The sequence below is a fragment of the Penicillium cataractarum genome (assembly GCF_028827025.1).
Source record: "Penicillium cataractarum strain IBT 29864 chromosome Unknown utg000004l, whole genome shotgun sequence".
Lineage (NCBI taxonomy): Eukaryota > Fungi > Ascomycota > Eurotiomycetes > Eurotiales > Aspergillaceae > Penicillium > Penicillium cataractarum.
Window position 1 is genome coordinate 1,913,153 of NW_026622740.1, and position 19,958 is coordinate 1,933,110.

A 19,958-nucleotide genomic window follows, 5' to 3' on the forward strand; every position below is an offset into this window, starting at 1 on the left:
GCGGATCGGCTTGATGTCACGGAGATAACAGCGCGACTCGGCTCGGCACAGCGGGATTCGCCCACACGCGCCGGGTGCCGAGGTTAGAGACGAGGATCCGTAATCCATAGAGGTGGCAAGGTGTTTGCGCCCTATGGTCTGGTCTAGATCTAGGACGTAGAGTTGCCGCTGACTTCATACAGAAGTACATGTCCAAAAGGTTATCGATATGAGCAACGACCCGGGAGAAATACGGTAGTGTCATATTTCCTTAATTGGACTCAAGTCAAACTTTGTCTTCTATTGTGTTTTCCATCATACCAGTCGGCGATCTCTCGGTGCAAGTTCGGCATCAAAGACACTGCTCTCGATAGCTCCGAGAGTTCAGAACATTGGTACGACATCCTTTTTCACTTCCCACTTCACTCCTTCCACGCCTTATACACAGTCTTACAACCAAACACCTGTCCCTTCTTCAACAGAACCATATTCCGCCACTCAGGCTCATTAATCGCATTCACATACCGACTCGGTTCCACACAGAAGCCCGATCCCTCAGTCTGCGCCGGCCGACCGTCAATCTGGGGAATATCAATGTACTTGCCCGTGTAGAACTGGAAGGCCGGCTCAGTGCTGTGCACTTCCAGATGCAGGCCGGTGCTGCGGTGGTTGAACTGCGCGAGACGGCGCAGGGGCAAGCTACGCGTGTCGAGCGGGATCTTGGCTGGGTCGGTTTCCATGATGAAGACGTCGTCGATGTGCGGGCCTGTCGCGGCGAGTGTGAAGGGGGTTGTTACATCGCGGGGGAACTTGGAAACTCCTCCCGTGGGGATGCCGGTGTCGTCCAGAGGGAGATAGTCTGCTGTGGCGAGTTGGGCGGTTGTACCGGTGATGGTGGGACCGTCGCCGATGTTGAAGTAGCTGGTGGGTGAGTGTTAGCTTTGATGTAGATTGTAGACATTTTTAAGGAAGTGGTAACAAACCTGTGGTTTGTGATGTTGACAACTGTCTCCTCGGCTTCGTCGCCGACAAACTCGACTTCGTACTCGGATGTCAACAAGGTGGTCGCATCGCCTTCCTTGCTGGCCGTGTACCACACGCGCACCTCGACGGTACCGGGGTATCCCTCCTCACCGTGCTGGCAGAGGTACTTGAACAGGAGAGCATCGCGACCATGGCGCTGGACGGTGTGCGGGCCATCGAAGACGCGCTTACCCCAGCCCGTAGGGCCGCCGTGCAGGGCATTAGGTCCGTTGTTCTTGACCAGTTGGATCGATTGTCCATTCAGCTCATTGATGACGCCGTTCTTGATACGGTTGGCCACACGGCCAATGGTCGCGCCGTAGTGTGCAGTGTTGTACTTGACATATTGATCCTGCGTGGGGAAGCCCAACACGATGTTGTGGCCACCGACGCGGAATTCTTGGATAATAGCGCCGAGAGGCAGGAAAGTGAATTCGGCCTGTTCGGGGGCAGACATGGCGCTGGTGATATGTACAGAACGGTGATAAGTGATGGCGACGGAGATTTTACCAACGTCAATGAAGAAAAGGTGAATATGAAATACTTATGTTGGAGGGGTTCCCGGAGAAATTGTGGGATGTCGGGCCTGGCATGACGTTTGAACCCCGCAATAAGCACGGAATTGCTCAGCGGGGGGTAAATGCCAAAGGCTACGAGCCACTTTTAGGCTAAAGAGAGGCTGGGTGAGTGGCTAAGGTAGAGAAATTGTCTATATGAGAGCTTAGAATTCTTCCGTGAGGAGCTATCCGTTCCTCTCTTAGCCTGAGGTACAATCCACTAGTTAAAACTAACCTTCAAGCTGTCCTGAAGCTGTACTCAAGCTGGTTAGTCTCGTTGGTTCTGACGGGATCCCCTTTCTAGTCATCGACACCTGATTTATCAGGCATAAATGAAGGGTTCTGACATCCTCAGGCATCCTCAGGCACCCTCAGGCATCGCCGATGTATAAGCGGCGATGGAAGCAACTTTTCAGCCTCCGAGACCCTCGTTTTTCTCCCTCGCCACATGCACACACTATCTAACTTTCTAGACTAACTATCTCTTGGCGAGCACTAGCCATTCTTCTCGCCGATCAAACACCGTCATCACCCATACAGTGGGGATGATCCCTTACAATACGATAACTGCTCGATCCGCGCTGGTCTTGTCTCGTCCCTGACCGGGTGGAGGCCACGCCAGCATCCGGCGTCGGAGAGAACGGGGTTCCGGACGCCGAATGCTCTCTACCCCGGACTTGGCCCGCTAGCAAGTTAGCAGCAGAGTTCCTGGCCAACGGCGATCAGGCATTTGGAATACCGTAGTAACTGTAAAGGCCTGGCCACTCTCTTTATTCAGATGCCTAGCACAGCCAGCCTTGGAACGCGGCCAAACGAGGCCACAAGAGAAATCGGGGGCGGTGCTGCCCCTGAATTCCAATCTCAAAGCTAAGTGGACTAAACTTCAAAACGAGGCTGGAGAGGTATACGTAACGTGGGATGGATGTACTTCCGTGTTGTTATTGGATCTATACCCTGAAACGAGCAATGGAGACGAGGGGGTCACTATGTCGATTAAGGGAACTATCTCGCGGCAAGTGGGATGTTGCAAAAATAGGTCTCCATACTCCGTACAAGACTGCTCCATACACTAGAGAGGGGGACGCGAGCAACTGCCTCAAATGATCTGCAGGAGAGAACGCGCAGCGTCGCAGCCACAGTACTGAGTACAGTAGTAATGTTCAAAGTTGAACGTGTATCCACATAAGGTTTTCTTCGTGGCTCAGCTCAACCCAATATTGTGCCTAATATTGAAATCGTGATGCTTGGTCGCCAAGGGGATACTGCTTAATGGACTGCGAATCAGAATGGGTATTTGATCACATCAAAAAGTACAACGTGCATACTGTAATGACGAGACAGGGTCTGAGGATACATCATACTGCAGCTAAGAGCTTCATTGGTACGTACAGACTATTTACTACAATTTAACACGCTCGATCCTCTTAACCAGCTCATGCTGACTACAGTATATAATCACAGCTCACGACACAGTCATCTGCTGTATGTTGTCAAAATTCACGTAACTAAGCCTCGACTTGGTTAGTCTTTCGCGGAGCATTTGTCCCAAATCGGAAAGTCGGCATCTCGGCGACTTTTATCCGTTGGACGCACGATGAGCGAGTGGAGAAGCAAAAGACTTCGAAAAACTCTCCCATTCGGGCAACCAGCTCGCTCACGTAAGAGGAAATCCAGGAGAACAAGCCCGAGAAGGATGAAAGAAAAAGTCAAGACGGGGAGTTGTGGATCCAAAGTGATTTTAAATCCACCGTAAGGCGATAGATACGCATAGTATTCTAGTAGTGTATGTATTTAGTTGCTATCAGCATTAAGGGATCTCGGTATTGGTTTTCTGGCCGTCTATTTTGCATAGTGTATGGAGTATAGAATACTCCGACCGCTCGGTCGGGATCCACAGAGTCAAATAATTCCGCTTACTCAAGCTGCGGAATTTTGCACGGTGATTGTAAATCCGTAACTGTAGGCCTAAGGCAACAATCACAGTCATGCACACTATACGACATGATACTGCAGGATTATACGACAACCAGCTCCAGCTGCAGCTCTAACTTGGAAGGATTATGGACAAAGTTTAGCAAAACTGCTTACAACACGCACATAATGTAGGCTAATTCTTTACAAAGTACCTCTAGCTATACGGCGACTACTCTATACAGTAAGTGAATGGGTACATTAGCTCAGAAGCTCACCGATGGAAGAATAAAGGGAAAAAAACTCAAATTGCATGATCCTCGTATAGGTGGGATGGACTTAAGGCGCTGGTCCCGCGCGAAGGCTTATGTCCGAGCTGACGACTAGGCCAGCACAACAGACACTCGGTCCAGCCTCGTTGGTTAGGGTAGTTATCTCCATGCGCGTAGGTCTGACTGAGAACACAGAGAAATAAGAGATTACAGATCGAAGATAAAGTCATAGACGCATATTCTTTAATCCTTAGAATCTAGTTTGGTACTGTAGAAAATGACAAGAAATACCAAGAGATGAGCCACCGCCCCGATACGTGTATAACCTTGGTGAGTGAGGGTGAGGTACTGGAAGGGCAGTACAGTAAGTTACTGAAAATGTTACATCCGAATTTCTGATGTGTAATCGGTAGTCGGTAATTTATAATCGATGATCGAGGATCCATAATCCATTTTCTAACCCACAACCCGTCATCCATAAAATTCTCGAAGATGACAGATGACGGCGCATGAATCATTCTGGAAGCCGCATTAGTCAGGTGGAGCGATCTGGTCGGCACGTAGCTCCGGCGTTGCAACTCTGTACTGGAAGTACCATTGATTAATGATTCCACCACAAACTGTACCCTGAAAATGCGATTCGAAGTTGGGGATGGAATCTAGGCCTAGATCTGGGTCAGGGCTTTGGAGCCGTGAAGAAAAAAATGGGAGTGATATCATAGATTGCTTGTAGAGGATGTGTTGATGCATTCCAGTATCGTATTAGCGTGACGAGATAGCTTGTAGAGAAGAGAGATTTCAAGAATAGAAAATCCAGTGGATTCGTCAAGAATTTAGACCAACAACAAGTTAGAAAAAAGAACAGTGTCAAAAACGCCGCGATAACCCCGTTTTAACCAAAACTCCAGTTTGAAAGAGACCAGGACCAAAACCAGAAGAAACCAGAACCAGATCCCCTCCGAGCCCAACACTGTACAGGATGATTAGGATCGCAATTGCTCAAGTCCCACCGAATAAAAAATAGGTACAGCATGTTTATGAGGGATAATAGCCCCATACACGAACTGTAAAGAAGAAACCCCTGAAGAAGGGAAAAGAGAACATGTATAGTATACATGCATCACGTCATACGGCGTTAGGGTTTGAAGGTGAAGAGCTGCTGCTGCTGCTTAAGCAGATGCAGGAAGTAAACCCGACAAGCTGAGCTTGTTTCGTCTCTCACTCCATTAGATCGAAGTGATCTCCGTCGGATTCGGATTCAAAAACTCCTTGAAATCATCATAATCAGACGGCACACAATTCATGGGCATCTGACGATGAAACATAGGCGAAGGAATCGAGTCCTCAAAGTTGAAATTCGCATAATCCGCCGAACTCATCAAATCCATCTCATCAAACGGATTGAATCCCCCATTATTCGTCGGCCACTGCGGCGCACCTTGCAACGCAAGCGGATCGACAACGCCCTGCATCGACAGCGCATATTGAGACTGCGGCGTGGGCGCGGCGCTCATCGTGGTGTGCGGCTCGACCTTGATCTGTTGTTGCATGGGGGCGGTCCGGCTGCTGGGGCTGTAGGTTGGTGGTGTTGGGGGCATTGTTTGCTGCGAGTGCGAAGAGAAGGCGTCTGAGGAGAAGCGGGATCGGGCGACGGGGCTGTGTGGGCTGTCGGTTGAGCCGTCGGTGGAATCTTGACGGGTCATTCCGTTGCGCCAGAGGTCGTGTTGCATTACTTCGGGGTTTTCTTCGAAGCGTTCACCCTTGGAGTGGTCGAGGGCCCCGAGGCGGGTGAGGAGATCGTGAGTGAGTGGGTGGCCGTTGGGTTCGGGCTTGAGGAGGTCGCCTGGCCAGCCTTCGCCTTCGGTGCTGCGGCGGTATAGTTCTTGTAGGCCGTGGACGAGCCAGGCTTGTTGTTGCTCGAGCATTTCAACGTATCTAAACGAAGTAAAATGATTAGCCAAAAGGGTCCTTTGTTTTATGTTATATTGTTGCCATATGCTCACCCCTTGGGGTACACTTTATCATGGGCCTTCTTTCGCTCGCCGAAGACACAGATGGCATTGTCTGCTCGACAACGCGAGCATGGGCTGCTTCCATCGCACTTGGGGCCCGGTTAGTTTTGGCTGTTTTTCTTTTCTTCGCCATGTCTTTGCCATTGTTACATACCTTGGATTTCTTCAAGCGACAGCGGTCGCAAGCTTTACATACGCGCTTGCGGACATTATCTGAGTGCGAATGATCGGACGATGGCGTTGATTGTCGGGCAGCCATGGTGTGTGTGTATGTATGTATGGAGGAGAAGGAGGGAGTGTGGATGAATCCAGAAGACGGATGAGGTATAGAGAGAGAAAGAAGTATGAAGCAGATGAGATAGAGTCAGAAGAAGTCGAGTGTGGAGTGGTGACTTTGGCTTTTTTGTCTTTTTTTCCTGTTCGTGCAAGTCGAGCTATACTTCCAGATCCGGCCAGGAGGGCAAGCGAATGATCGACGTCAACCAGTCAATGATCTAATGACGATGTCGAGGGGACCACCAATAATTGACTTTGGGGGACAGGGAGGTGGACAAGGTTTTGAGAACAGAGTGAAGTAATAATCAAGGATCGTCTTTGACCGCTGGTCATATACTAGTCATCTGCGATGGGATGGTTGGTGGTGGGAGTAGTAAGGTGGTGAGGGTTTGGTGCTTCAAGGTGGTCGGAGAAGGCGCATGAAGGAGGGGGAGGGCCCTTTTTTAGTCTTCTTTGGATTTGAATCAAGAATCCAAAAAGGAAAGGAATTAAATTAATTTATTTTTTGATGAATTTCCTTTGGGATGGCAGTTCGAGGGATTTTAAGGTCGAAACGTTCTCATACACTGCGGTCATAAACGTGTATGGGGATTACCCAAAATTACGGGGATTACAGAGCACGGGAGAGGGACAGCATAATCAGAGGGAACCGCTTACTTTCCCGTACATAACGCATAATCCTAAATGGATTCTGAGACGAAAAGGATACCTGATCGGATCGAATCAGAATCTCTATGCAAGACTCCACTTAAGATAATCACAAGGCCCGGTTTCCTTTTTTTTCTTTTTTTTTTTTTCTCTCGTTTTTTTTTTCTTTCTTCCCTTTTCTCCTGATTACTCTATCGAAGTAGGGTGGAGACTGGAAGACTCGGCATTTCGCCCTTACCAGAGAGTTCGTTAGCTCGGAGGACGGAGCTTCCATCGGCCCTCGGAGACTTCTGAACGGCCCTGACGTATATCCGGCAGGACTGTACTTCCGGCCGCACAAGACCGTAGGTGACTGGAAGACCAGAGTTTTTTTCTTACCCTTTATAGTGTACTTGCTCCATATTACTTTATAGGGTAGAATTCGAGACGAAAACTCGTTATTGTACTACTTATCAACAAAAGTAAACAATAATCCTTCATCAGAGCTTAGCGAAAAACCGGGAAAGATACTATCCTGATCGATCGTGCCACCGATGCAGGTATGATGTGGCTGGATTTCTCTTTAATTCATATTCCCGTTTAGTCCCTTGATTCGTTTTCCCGTTTAGTTGATGATATACTCCTATATTGATCGTTAGCATAACTTCCAACGATTTATACGGAATATCCTCAGTATAAATCATAACTCAAAAGTCACCTGTTCTACTATGGGTTAGAGATCTGTGCCTGGAGTCTTGGCACAATGCATAATAATTCGTGTATAACCAGTGCATCACTCGGCAAGACCCTGCCGACTGGGGGCAAAGAGCGCGAAAACCACGCATTATATTGTTTAGTGCAAATTAGAAGCATTCTATGTTCTTTATTCATTAATGCATGGATATTCTTATGACATCGTCTTCCTCCTCACGTGCAAAAGTTCTTTATTGAACATACTCGGCTTGATTTACGAATAGCGCGAATAGCGTTTCCCGGTCGCAGGATAGTACATAAACAGAAAATGAACCAAGAGAACAAAGATTAAACTAACAAACGATTTCACCAATGATTGATCGACATCGAACTCGGTCGGCGTCTCAGACTGGCCGATTAATCAGATGCTGACAGCCTGACACAGTTCCTCCGTCGTCCGTCGTCCGTCGTCCGTACTCCGTTGGAGTTGGATGCACGTCCCTCTAACGGCCGTATCGCGTACGCCGTATCCGTATCACCGTATTCCCGGCGTTAAGAGCTGCCTGCTTGGCCATCAATATGCCTGTTATTGTTGTTCTTGGCTCTATTCATGGCTCTACCCCTATCTGATTCTTGTGATGCTCTATATTTAACTAATGACACACATACTCCTCGAAGCAGTTGCCAAAGTACAACGTAACGTATTCAAATAACCACTTTCAAGTAGATTACATGCCCCCCGCTCATAAGCAACTCACTACTGCACGTTTTCACCCCTCTCCACCTCGCATCCTAACGTTATGAACACCTTGCCAATCCCAAGTCTATGACTTAAGAATGAGAGGCCAGACCTCCTAAAGAGTTCGAAGACTCCAACATGGACGGAGTTGTAAATCCCCGCGCCGATCGCTCTTATTCGGCGACTCAGTACCAAACCATTCCCCAGTCTAGGTGAGTAGTTCATAGCTAAGAACGTGTAGATACATCTCATCTCGTTTACCAAATCGATTAAACGCCCCGGTGATTCATCACCGCCGACGGAGTCCAATAAACTCATCGGAAGCCCTGCGCCCAGCACAGTGGTGCAGTAATCGAAATCTCGCACACCCGCAACCTTACCAAAGTCCATGACGTGACCATCCCTCGATCGGCCGCGGCTCGCACTCGTTTTCGGGTTTCTCGCTCATAGCTCGGACAATTAAGTTACAGACCATACAGAGTACAGAGAACATTATTACTCTATTGTACTTCTTACCCTTGTCAGACCGTTAATTAGGTATTACTTACAGTTCATGGCTGACGCTTCTATTTTCCAATTACCATTAATTTTACTGGCCTTGTGGCGCAGGAAAAAGTCCCGCTAAATTTATAAGCTTCGCGTGGTTACGCAGCCTGCAGCTCGTTCTAACCTGGTAGGCCCCATAGACGGAGTTATTATTATCTGATTTCCTGAGGCAGACAGGATTTGGATTCCTTCGAGTGTGGACCACTACTAGTTAGTTAGTAGGTAAGGATAGTACTGTAGCCTGGTTGGGGAGTGGGTAATGCGGAAAAGAGATGATACTGATCCGCGGCAATAAGGCTTTAAGCTGCGCCGATCTGCCGAGTTGAATATGGAGATAGAGATACATAGTACTAGCATTAGGAATGTATGATGGTGATAATATGTATAAGAGTAATAAACAAGTTCTCGGCTCACGAAGAGGGGCATGTACGTACAGTGACGTTCCATAAGTTTTTAACCCCCCGGTCCACCGCCTAGCTCCATTCCTACCGCCTACTATATCCACTCAGCTAGAACACACGTCAGGTTGAGCACGTCGCTGTGAGGCGGGAAGTTTGCGTAATAAACTGCGCATAAATATTCTAATAGACAAACAGGTCCTTGGTTTTGATTGACGCGCTATCGGTTTATATGGAACGTAATTATCTAGACTCTAAGTGGAAACCTTTACAAGGCAGAATATTATGTAATAAGTGGTGTGGGGCTTGGGGTGCAAATACTTATGGAACCTGGCTGTAGACCCCTTTTAGGATGATGCTCCATAATTGGATACTTCGTACTCGGGAGTGATTCCGAGCTGTAGGTGAGGCGTGCCGGGTTCGTTGCAAGTTGCGACTAAACCCGATCGTGTCTGTGCTTATTCCGAATTGACGATATCACTAGAGCTGCCACGAATGTTCCTACGCTTAATATTCCGCCAGAATTAGTTTATAGCTCTAAATAGAGTGTCTACAATAATCGATACTATCCCACACTATCTTCTCAGCTATCTTCTTGGTACTTACTAGTCCTATTCAACGATTCCCATAGTATAAACCCATTTCGCATGATACTATTCGTAGAATACTCTTACTCCATCTATAACATCGTCCCGACTTCCCGATTCACAAACTGATGACTTCATCCCGCTGAAGTGCTAACCCACTGATTGCCCAACTAGGCAGAACTGCCCGAACGGGACGCTGCCGAATAAACGGGACCCAGAACCTTCAAGTCAGGCAGAGTAATGCAGTAATTGGATATCACAAAGTTAATGTCTGTACTTCGTCAACGATCCAGGCCCTTTAGACTTTGAAACACCGTCATTTTTTTGTTCGTATTTGAATGCTGACTGGATGGCGTTTACTTGGTGATCCATTCAGGGTCTCGCAAATGTTGATGCCGATTCCGATGAGATTGCCAGGGCTGATGTCAATGCTAATGCTAATTCTAAGGCTAATGTTATCCGCTATGCGCTGATCCGAATGGATCTACATACTATCCGTCTAGGTCTTTTCTCGGCTGTTAATTGTCGTGCCTGAAACCCTGCCGCTTAACCGTGGACGCGGTCTTTCCCGGTCCAGGTCACCATCAGGGTTCGATACATTGTTGTTGAACTCGGCGTGTTATTCCGGGGCCATTGCTCTCCGCTTGAGAACCGTGTCTACGTCGGGATGTAAAGGTTCGCGTGTATCTTCCCCCCGGGTCGATGTTGACTTGGCCAGGGATGCTATGGAGGTAATAGTCTTTCATACGTGCCACACATATTAGAATTGACAGTCATATTGACAAGGGTATAAACACGGTTGCGCTGAACGAAATCAGAGGCCTGAACGACAGTAATAAAGGGTATATCAAGGAAAAAACGGTATACGACGTATCTACAGTTCCACGCAATCTCAGCATCCCCGGCGGCAGCAGCACAGCCTTCTGAAAAAGCAGCCCCGTGGCTCAACATCCTCTTCGTCCTTGTTTGTCTCCTTCTCATTTATCTCTGCCCGCGAAGACCGACGCTTGCAAATATCGGTCGGACTTGTTGGTCTACTGAATTTCCGGCTGATACGAAGGCTGAAGAATCGACTGCGTCGGGAGCGAGTCTCGCGCGATCCTCCCACGCTGGCATCAGTCGTTGTCGGTGGCAATGCCGTCGTGTGCATTGATTGTCCCGCTCGTGACGGTGGGCGTCGATTTGGCGATGTACCTTGCTGATGGATACGACGTGCTTCAGTAACACGGCGGACCAGCACTAAAACACCATTAGCATTGAACAAGCTTATTCCAATATTTCGAATGTCACTGTCCAGAGAGCACATACGGGCAAACGTCTCCTCGATATTGACCATCTCCCTTGCACTCGTCTCCATAAACCCACAGCCATGCTTGCGCGCATACTCCAGTCCATCACGCGCCGTGACTGCACGCCCATCCTTCAAATCGCACTTGTTACCAGCTACGATCTTCACCGGTGGCGGCAGCCCAACCTGCTCCTTTATGTCCACACCCTTGTTCACCAATTCCTTGCGCAGCCGATCATTATCTTCCACGCGCTGTTCGGCTTCCAGGTTGATCATCTCCATAAAGTAGTCGAGTGTCTGCAAGCTGGATGGATTCGTGATATCGTAGACCAGCAGGAATGCGTCTGATTTGACCGTCGATGCGGTCCATAGCCCGCGGTATTCTTCTTGGCCGGCGGTGTCGGTGATTGAAAGAAAATATGGGAGTCCGTCGACGGTGCGGGTCACCGAGTATGAGTCCTCTGAAATGGTGTGTACATTAGATAGGAAATTCGATTGCCATTGAGATTGCGACTATTATGCCTGTTGTCGCAGTCGCAGTCGCAATCGCAATTGTGTTCAGGGAGGGTCAGGTACCGATGGTTGGGTCATATCTGAGACGATAGTAGTCAGCGATCTTTTTGTTCACAGTATGATGGATATAAATGAAGATAAGGGAAGTATTACTCATGGATCCATTGACTACGGACCAGCCGCAAGGTGATGGATGATTTGCCTAACCGATCCGATCAGATCTCGATCGCACGTTTCGCCGGCACCAAATCATATGCGTGTCATGATACCGGCAGATGAGAGAATGTTGAAGAAGGATGCAGGAACGTACCACAGCCGCCGTCACCGCAGATGGTAATTGAGATCTTGTCTGCCATCGTGTGGCCGACCACGATGATGCGCGGCCGGCTAGGAAGGCGGTCGGCGAGAGAATTGTATATAGGTCACACAAGGAAAGACACGGGATGAACCCGGGAGTGTTTGAAAGAGAGAAGAAAAGTACGAAAGTACGAAAAGGAGGGGAATGAAGAGTGGCCGAAGACAGGAGGAGAGAGAGAAGAAGGGAGGAAAGCTGAGGATGAGAGAAGCTTTGGGTCGCGCTCCTCCCGCGCGAAAAGTCGCGTGTCCCAACTGGCTGTTCTTTCATCTTTTAACTCTTCTTCTTCTTCTACTTCTTGTTCTTATCTTTTGATCCCCTCTTTCTTCGCTTGTAAGAAAAAAAAACTCCTTACTCTTTACAGTCTTGACAAGTTGACAAGTTGACAGGTTGACAGCATACTTTCTTACAGATCGTCGCCAGTTCCCGTCCTGTCAGTGGACTTCTGGGACACGAATGCGAGAAATGCGCCAATAGACGGGTCCCTGAGCCACGGGCCCATTGATCAATCATTTGTCACTTTGTGATGGATCCATTCTACTCCCGCGCCACCCTTCGGGGCCATCCCGCAGCTTCATTGACAAAGACACAATCCCTTTGATTGCTACCGGGGAGAAAACAAGGAACGACGAGGTGGGGAGATGCTATCAAGATTCCCATCAAGATATCACGACCAAGAACCTAATCGATTAACTGGAGGAACGATCTGACCTCGTTGTCATCCCTTGAAGATTCCCACAGGATACTTCCCCAGGCCCATCGACCCTCGGTTCATCGCCAGTTCATTGGCTCTCGGATGCCTGGCAGCGGGTCCACAATGACATCGGGTCACTGTACTTTTGAGTGAAGAGGAGAGAAAAACGGGGGGTGAGCCTGTAGAGGCCCATTATTTTCCTCCCCCTCAAAACGTCCTCTCAGCAGGAGACAAAAAAAGTACAGCAGTCTGTAGATTCGACCTTGCTTCGCTTCTCTTCTTCATCCTTCATACCTTGACCACCCCTGTTTGAAACCCTTCATCCTCGACAAAACTTGAAAATAGTGGAGTCGCCATCGTCTCCGATTACTGGATTCCATCCCGCTGGTCCCTCTTTCCCGAAGCTCTGGAACTCGTCCGGGCTTTGCATTCTGGACCCCACGCAGGCCGATGCCTGATTCTTCCTTGAAGCGTCATGGCAAACCGTATGAACAGCTTCGACCTCGAATACTCTGCCGCCGCCCGCGATGATGACTCTCAAGACGCGCGGGATGGGGTGCCGTCGCACCTACAGTCCTCCATATCCGCGCACGACCCCTCCCTGATGGGCTACCCGAACAGCCATGTCGCCAGCTACGCCTTCGACGATATGCTACCTCAAGACTTTGACCCCACTCTTCAATCCTTCGACCAGACCCAGAGACCCCAGGGAGACTTGGAGGGCCGCCTCTCCAATGTGATGTTGGCTTACGACACGCCCACAACGGGCGTGTCCATGGCCATGGGCCTCGAGTCCGGCAACGCGTTCGCCTACAATATCCCGACGACCTACCCGGCAACCACGATGAGCCTCGTTCCCTCGATGGATGACTCGCAACTTCAATCCGCCTTTTCGTTTCATCAGTCCATGTCCCAGCAAGGCCAGTACCTGTCACAGCACCAACAAGCGCCCCTGCCTCAACAGTCAACACAAGGAGACCCATATAACGGCCATACCGCCAACACTACAACAACTTCTACCGAGACATTTGATGATTCAGACTTTTCACGGGCAAGCGACCGTTCGCAGCAGTTGAGTTTGCAGCGGCCGGTGCAAGAGGCTCAGCGGTTCCCGCCATATGGCCAAGTACAGCAGACAGCCCCGGCCCTGTACCGCCCATCACAGCCGGTAGCAATTCAACCGAAGAAGCCTATTGCTGTAGTCAAAGGTGAGTTAACATCTTGTGGTGTAGCCTGCTCTACGGCATGCTTGCCGATAGAAAAAGAGCTGACGCCCCTCTGCGCCTCAGAGGACTTATCGCCAGGCCTGTCGACGCCCGATGCCGCCAGTACGGAGCATACGGGCATTTACTCGAGTAGTGGCTTTGATATTCTAGGTGTTCTCGTAAGTGGTATACACTGTTTGTTTCCTCTCATCACTTTATCCAGTCTAACGGTCATCTAGAGCCGAGTGGCGATGAGACCTAATCCTAAAATCAACATCGGCGCAGTGGACTTGTCTTGTGCCTTTGTCCTATGTGATATCACGCGGGACGATCATCCGATTGTCTACGTCTCTGAAGCATTCGAACGGTTGACTGGCTATACCAAAAATGAGATCGTCGGCCGTAATTGCCGGTTCCTGCAGGGCCCTGATGGTAAGATTAATGCCGGTGCGAAGCGTACTTTCGTCGATGGACAGACTGTGCATCGTCTGCGATCCACGATTCACGATCGTAGTGAAATCCAGGCTAGTATCATCAACTACCGTAAGGGTGGCCAGCCGTTCATGAACCTCATCACGATGATTCCCATTCAGTGGAATTCTGAAGATTATCGATTCTATGTCGGCTTCCAGGTCGATCTTGTTGAGAAGCCTGACGCGGTCAAGGCAAGGAATCCGGGTATGTCGCTTCGCTTACCCCTTGCCACTTCAATCACTGATGCTTTTTCCTAGACGGCACATATACCATCAACTACCAGCGTGACCAATTGCCACAATACGTGGTCCCGCCCGCTGATGCGTACAGATTAAGACCAGACCTTGCTACACATTTCGGTCACGATGAGGTTACTGCCATCCTCAATGCTGCCGGTGTTCCAGGCTCTGGCGTATCACGGCACTACTTGGATCGCATCTTGGTTGAAAACACCGACGACGTGATCCATGTGCTCTCATTCAACTGTGAATTCCTTTATGTTTCACCTTCGTGCAAGCGGATCCTTGAGTACGACCCGGTCGAACTCGTGGGCAAGACGCTATCAACCATCTGCCACCCCAGTGACATCGGACCAGTGATTCGTGATCTGCGAGCCAGCACGACGCCAGCCCCCGTCAGCGTTGTGTATCGTATTCGACAGAAGTACAAGGGTTACATCTGGTTCGAGAGCCATGGTTCCTGGCACATTGATCCAGCAGAGGGACGGAAGTATATGGTCATGACTGGTCGCCCCCGGCCCGTCTATTCCCTGGACCAGGTTGCTCAACTCGGGTCCAAGGCTGCACTCGCTGAGAACGATATCTGGGCCAAGGTCTCCCTGTCCGGTGTGATTTTGTTTGTGACGTCTAAAGTGAAGCCGGTCCTGGGCCGGTCCCCAGATGATCTGATCGGCAAGAGCATGCACGAGCTTATGGAGCCCGATAATGACCCCAACGCCATCATCGATGCTCTCGACGCAGCAGCCAACGGTCAAGGCCAGGAAGACGGCAATAATAAAACCGGAGAGCCACCCTCCTTCCGTCACCAGATGCGCCATAAAAAGGGCCACTCACTTTCCGCCCACACCACCCTCTACTCCGGCGACAACCACAATGCCCGCCCTTCCTTCCTCGTCGCTCAGATCCGCTTCGCCCGTGCATTCCCCCCTTCGTCAGCCGCTGCCTCCGCTGCCGAAGACGAAGAACTCGCAAACGTCCCCGGCTCGTCCAAGACAACGACCCTCACAACCTCAGATCCCAACCCACCCAGCCAGTACGGCGCTCTCGGCCAGCGTATGCCTTTCCTCTCCCCCCTCATCGGTCTCAACGGTCTACCCTCGGGCAACCGCAGCATCTCCCCCTCAGACGCTCCCGCTACCTTTTTCACGGAGCTCAACCCTACCCGTGGCTCTAGTTGGCAGATTGAGCTTCGCGAGCTGGAGAAGCAAAACCGGGGGTTGGCGGATGAACTGCAGCGTCTTTTGGCGCGCCGCAAGAAGCGCAAGCGCAAGCAGAGCGCTGTCTCGGTTGAGAAGGCTTGTGCTATGTGTAGTACGAAGAATACTCCCGAGTGGCGTCGTGGTCCGAGTGGTAATCGCGATCTTTGTAATAGTTGTGGTCTCCGCTGGGCGAAGCAAGTTCGGAATAAGGCGCAGGCTGCGGCATCCGGGGGTGGAAATGCGTCTGATCCTGCTGCTTCTAATGCTAGTGCCACCGCTACGACGCAGGGGTGAAAGCACAGGAGGTGCTCATCTCAGCGGTGAACATGGGAGTTGGCGTGGCGTTGTGTGTCGATGGTAAATTGACGTACCGTATTTGCGTGGTGCATTTCTTAACTTTTTTGACTTCTTTTTTTGACTGGTCAATGTTGGTTGAGTTTCTTGATTTTGATTTTTGGAATCTGACTTTGAGCGAGCGGGCCTGCTGGTTTGATATACCCTCTGTCTTGTCGTTGGCCATAAAGGCGATATTTTTTGAAGCCGGAAAAACGAGGGTGTTTTGAGTGCGTTGAGAAGCCTTTCACACATTCATTCTTTCTTATTCCTTGTCTTCTTTTCTAGTATACTTGATTTGATATTTGTTTTCATCTTGGATATGGTTCCTCCTTAATATGGGGTTTGATTTCTTTCGTTGCATATACTTTGCTACCAGAATGCTTATCATATTGATTCTAAGGGTTTGAATGATTGTTTTACCAGACTTCTGATTTGGCAGTGATTAAATGTCGGTTGCAAGGCAGTAGATTTGGTAAATGCCATCTCTGAAGGATACTCAATACCTAACTCGGTGACTTTATTTAATATCGCCACGCCCATGAATCGAGTCCTCGACCTCTGTCGACCATACAAACTAAACTCACGACATGCGGATTGCTGGGCCTCGGTCAAATCCTGTCTATATTGGTAGAATGCTGCATTGATTATATTCAGAACCCGTTCTTCGACGGATATACCATTTTTGAACGGCATTTGAACCAAGTTGAGTGTTGGCAGGTGGGATGGTAGATATTCTATTCTAAATATGGTACATGAGCCAGTCTATCTTCTGACTGGTACGCCTCTATGCGGTACTGTACAAACCAAAAGACAATCTTCTTGCTCATCTTGGTTCTCCACTCTTGATACACTCAAAGATGTATCCAGAATTCATCACTCAATCCGAGATCCCCTACTCTTGTACCTCTTTCAAGACCTCTCCTTCAACCACTTCTCCAGCCACTCACGCTCGACAGCCTCTGCTTTGGCACCCTGCAGCATCGCCGACACGTCACCCGCACCACGCTCTTCAACCGCAATGCGAACCTCCTCCGCACTCAACGCATCCACCCCAGCATCAATGATCATCCGATCATCAACATTGAGATAATGCAAGTGCCGTAGCAACCGAGGCCGGTACACAGGTCCTGCAAGCACTCCACCCAAGAACCGATCATGCTTCTTAACGAGTCCGAAAATCGCACATGCCTGCAACACCTTTTCGGCACTCGCCTCCCGAGCAGAAGCTATCGTCGCCAACTCTACCAACTGCGCGAGCTCTGCATCGCTGCCAGTCATGGGTACCGACCTCCCAGTCTTCGCCGTCAAAGCCTGCTGCGCGAGAACCTTTCGCTTGGATCCCGCTTCGCGCTCCTTGGCGACCTGCCCGGGCACCCGACACGTCGCCGGGGTAATCGCATTACCAAAGATAGGCACAATCAGCGGCGTGAACTCGCCGCAGATAATCAGGATCAGCGTGAAAGGAATCATCCGCTGCACATCGCGAGCGGATCGCCGAACGAGCTGGAACCGCCCGCGGCCTAGCTTGAGTTCTGGTGTGGATAGGGCGGGCCGAGCACGGAGGGCTTCATCGAATTTGGTGCTGCGAGGCGGCGAGACGGGGAGATATGCGGGGAGCCCGAGTTCGCGGCGTAGTGGGAGAGACGCGCGGTAATTGTGGTAGACGTTTTTGAGACCGGTTTTGTAGAAGGTCAAGTAGGCGCGGCCGACGGCGACGAGGCGCTTTAGCTTTTCTGGAGTCGGCGCTGAAGTGGGGAGTGGGGAGGGGATGTCGATGATTGCGGGGAAGGTGCTTATAGGGGCATTGATGTGGGTTTGGGAGAGGTCCTCTAGTGTTGGTGTTTGGGTGACTGGTGTGATTGATTTAGTTGCTTGGACTCGGGTTCTGGGTCGCTGTTGAGCAGTGTATGAGGCCGCGGAGGTTGAGAAGGGAGTGGTATGGTGGGGCGCTAGGGCCGCGGGGCGCAATGGTGTATACGAGTGATGGGATGACTTGAGGGGGACCCAGAGGGGGATTGGGCCCCGAGCTAGAGGCGCCATTGTCTGAGGTGAGGTGGTGAGGTTGATTGATGCAGGAGAAGGTCGTGTGTTCCTCGGTGTCTCGGCGTCGGAGGCGAGCGAGTCCTTGGCACCTGGTTTCTCAGGCAGCCAGGCACATGGATGGAGATTGACAACCGCGGTATATTGTTGTATGGAGATTACATTTTGTCTGTAATTCCTGTGCTAAATCACTAGAGCTGTGTCTAATATCAGTCTAGAGCTCTTGGTCAAGTGGTTTTAACTTTGAGCCGCCATTTTATGTGAAAATACCGCGCGGGTTGCCTAATGGGAAACGGCTTAAAATGCCTCATAAGATGTAGCTAACTGTACCGTGGTGGGTCTTTCCGATCATTAGGCAGAAATATCAGTTGCAGTGGGCTAGATGCCATCGGCTATTATCGTTAAATGACTTTGAGTATTATGTTCTAGAAGAATAGTGGTCATTTGATGTGTTCTCTCAAGGGAGCTAAGCGGAGATAAGAGAATAGAAACGGAGATAATTCAACCCAACGAATGAGAAGCCTGGTTGAATAGGTTACAGTCATCTCGCAGACGATTTCCTAAAATGGAATATACGTGATGCTTCCTATAATGAATAGCCTGAATCGTCCCTTCGAGTTATTTAAAGTTGGCTCTGCCATCTAGATATCTCTATCTTGTTGATTGCTCATCCAACCAGCTAGCTTTCGTTTATATCTTCATTATGACTTTTACCAACCGTGCAGCTTGGATACAGGGCGAGAAGGTGCATCCTGTTGTGGTAGAGGATGGGCCAACACCCAACCCTTCAGAGGACGAAGTGGTGATCAAGGTTTCCCATGCAGCAGTCAACCCGGCCGATTGGATGGTACGGTACTAGTGACCATGTTCGAAATCAAAAGTCTAATATTCTCTTCATCACAGTGCCAGGATAGTGCTCTGCCACCACACATCAAGTACCCATTTATTCTTGGATTGGATGTTGCTGGAACAATTGTCCAGTTGGGGTCCAATGTGACACGCTTCAAGATAGGGCAGCGAGTGATTGGGTATGTAAACCCTTATCTCAAATCAATATCTTAACAATGCAGCCTCGCTAACTATCCAGTCACTGCGATGGTCTTGGTACTGCCAAGGCCTCGAATATGGGGTTCCAACTCTACTCAACAACCCGGGAGATCTTTGTTTCGGCCATTCCTGACTCCCTGCCGCTCGAAAATGCCGCCGTTCTCCCCTGCTCTATATCAACTGCAGCTACTGCCCTATTTGTGCATCTGAAGGTTCCACTTCCATCCTTGAATCCAAAGCCAGTAGGACAGAGAATCTTGGTGTGGGGAGGAAGCTCATCGGTTGGATGTTCTATGATCCAACTTGCAGTTGCCGCTGGCCTTGAAGTGGTCACTACGGCTAGCGCCGCGAATCATGATCTCATGAAATATCTTGGGGCATCTCACGTGTTTGATTATCATGATGCTGATGTCTCAGAGAAGATTTCGAAAGTTCTTAGAACTGGAGATCTTGTTGTGGATGCTATCAGCACCGCAGGGACACAAACCCAATGCGGAGGGATACTTGGAAGACTCGGCGGTGGTACTCTTCCAGTGACGCTACCTCAGGCTGGCACATTCCCTGAGAATGTGAAGGCTACCTTTAGTAAGATTCTTCATTGACTGTGAAAGTAGTGTCTACTAACTATTTTGCAGTTATTTGCATTGATCCGGGCTTCACAGTACTTGATGTAGGAAATGCAGTATGGCGAGAATATATCCCTGAAGCCCTAGCTGCAGGAAAATTCCAAGCAAAGCCAGATCCCATCGTCATTGAGGGTGGACTGGAGAAAGTACAGGAAGGTATTGATCTTCTACGAAAGGGCGTTTCGGCTAAGAAGGTTGTGATAAACTTGTCCTAGAGTTGGGATGCATATCACCAATTTTATTCGTACTCAGCTCCAGGGTAGACGGAATTATTTGATTTGAACTCTTGACAACAGCTTGGTCACTACTAAATCAACATTTT

The 19,958-nt window shown here is 49.6% G+C and overlaps 6 protein-coding genes across 6 annotated transcripts; 2 read left to right on the forward strand and 4 right to left on the reverse strand.

The window, feature by feature from the left end:
• Window positions 1-401: 401 nt before the first annotated feature.
• N7496_005243 (uncharacterized protein) lies at window positions 402-1,459 on the reverse strand (the record flags this gene model as incomplete). Its single annotated transcript, XM_056698172.1, has 2 exons — window positions 402-900; window positions 963-1,459. 2 exons carry the CDS (start codon window positions 1,457-1,459, stop codon window positions 402-404), a joined length of 996 nt encoding a protein of 331 aa, XP_056556697.1.
• Window positions 1,460-4,968: 3,509 nt separating this feature from the next.
• On the reverse strand, window positions 4,969-6,013 carry N7496_005244 (Zn(II)2Cys6 transcription factor domain-containing protein; the record flags this gene model as incomplete). Its single annotated transcript, XM_056698173.1, has 3 exons — window positions 4,969-5,677; window positions 5,746-5,843; window positions 5,909-6,013. The coding sequence occupies 3 exons, from the start codon at window positions 6,011-6,013 to the stop codon at window positions 4,969-4,971; spliced, it is 912 nt and encodes a 303-aa protein (XP_056556698.1).
• Window positions 6,014-10,512: 4,499 nt separating this feature from the next.
• N7496_005245 (putative RAS small monomeric GTPase) lies at window positions 10,513-11,777 on the reverse strand (the record flags this gene model as incomplete). The annotated part of the gene is made up of 3 exons (XM_056698174.1): window positions 10,513-10,859; window positions 10,929-11,369; window positions 11,732-11,777. The coding sequence occupies 3 exons, from the start codon at window positions 11,775-11,777 to the stop codon at window positions 10,513-10,515; spliced, it is 834 nt and encodes a 277-aa protein (XP_056556699.1).
• A 1,168-nt stretch (window positions 11,778-12,945) lies between these two features.
• lreA (uncharacterized protein) lies at window positions 12,946-15,881 on the forward strand (the record flags this gene model as incomplete). The annotated part of the gene is made up of 3 exons (XM_056698175.1): window positions 12,946-13,854; window positions 13,915-14,353; window positions 14,407-15,881. 3 exons carry the CDS (start codon window positions 12,946-12,948, stop codon window positions 15,879-15,881), a joined length of 2,823 nt encoding a protein of 940 aa, XP_056556700.1.
• A 951-nt stretch (window positions 15,882-16,832) lies between these two features.
• N7496_005247 (uncharacterized protein) lies at window positions 16,833-17,963 on the reverse strand (the record flags this gene model as incomplete). Its single annotated transcript, XM_056698176.1, has 1 exon — window positions 16,833-17,963. One exon carries the CDS (start codon window positions 17,961-17,963, stop codon window positions 16,833-16,835), a length of 1,131 nt encoding a protein of 376 aa, XP_056556701.1.
• A 703-nt stretch (window positions 17,964-18,666) lies between these two features.
• Window positions 18,667-19,851, forward strand: N7496_005248 (zinc-binding alcohol dehydrogenase family protein; the record flags this gene model as incomplete). The annotated part of the gene is made up of 4 exons (XM_056698177.1): window positions 18,667-18,810; window positions 18,867-18,991; window positions 19,051-19,595; window positions 19,646-19,851. 4 exons carry the CDS (start codon window positions 18,667-18,669, stop codon window positions 19,849-19,851), a joined length of 1,020 nt encoding a protein of 339 aa, XP_056556702.1.
• Between the last annotated feature and the right edge of the window lie 107 nt (window positions 19,852-19,958).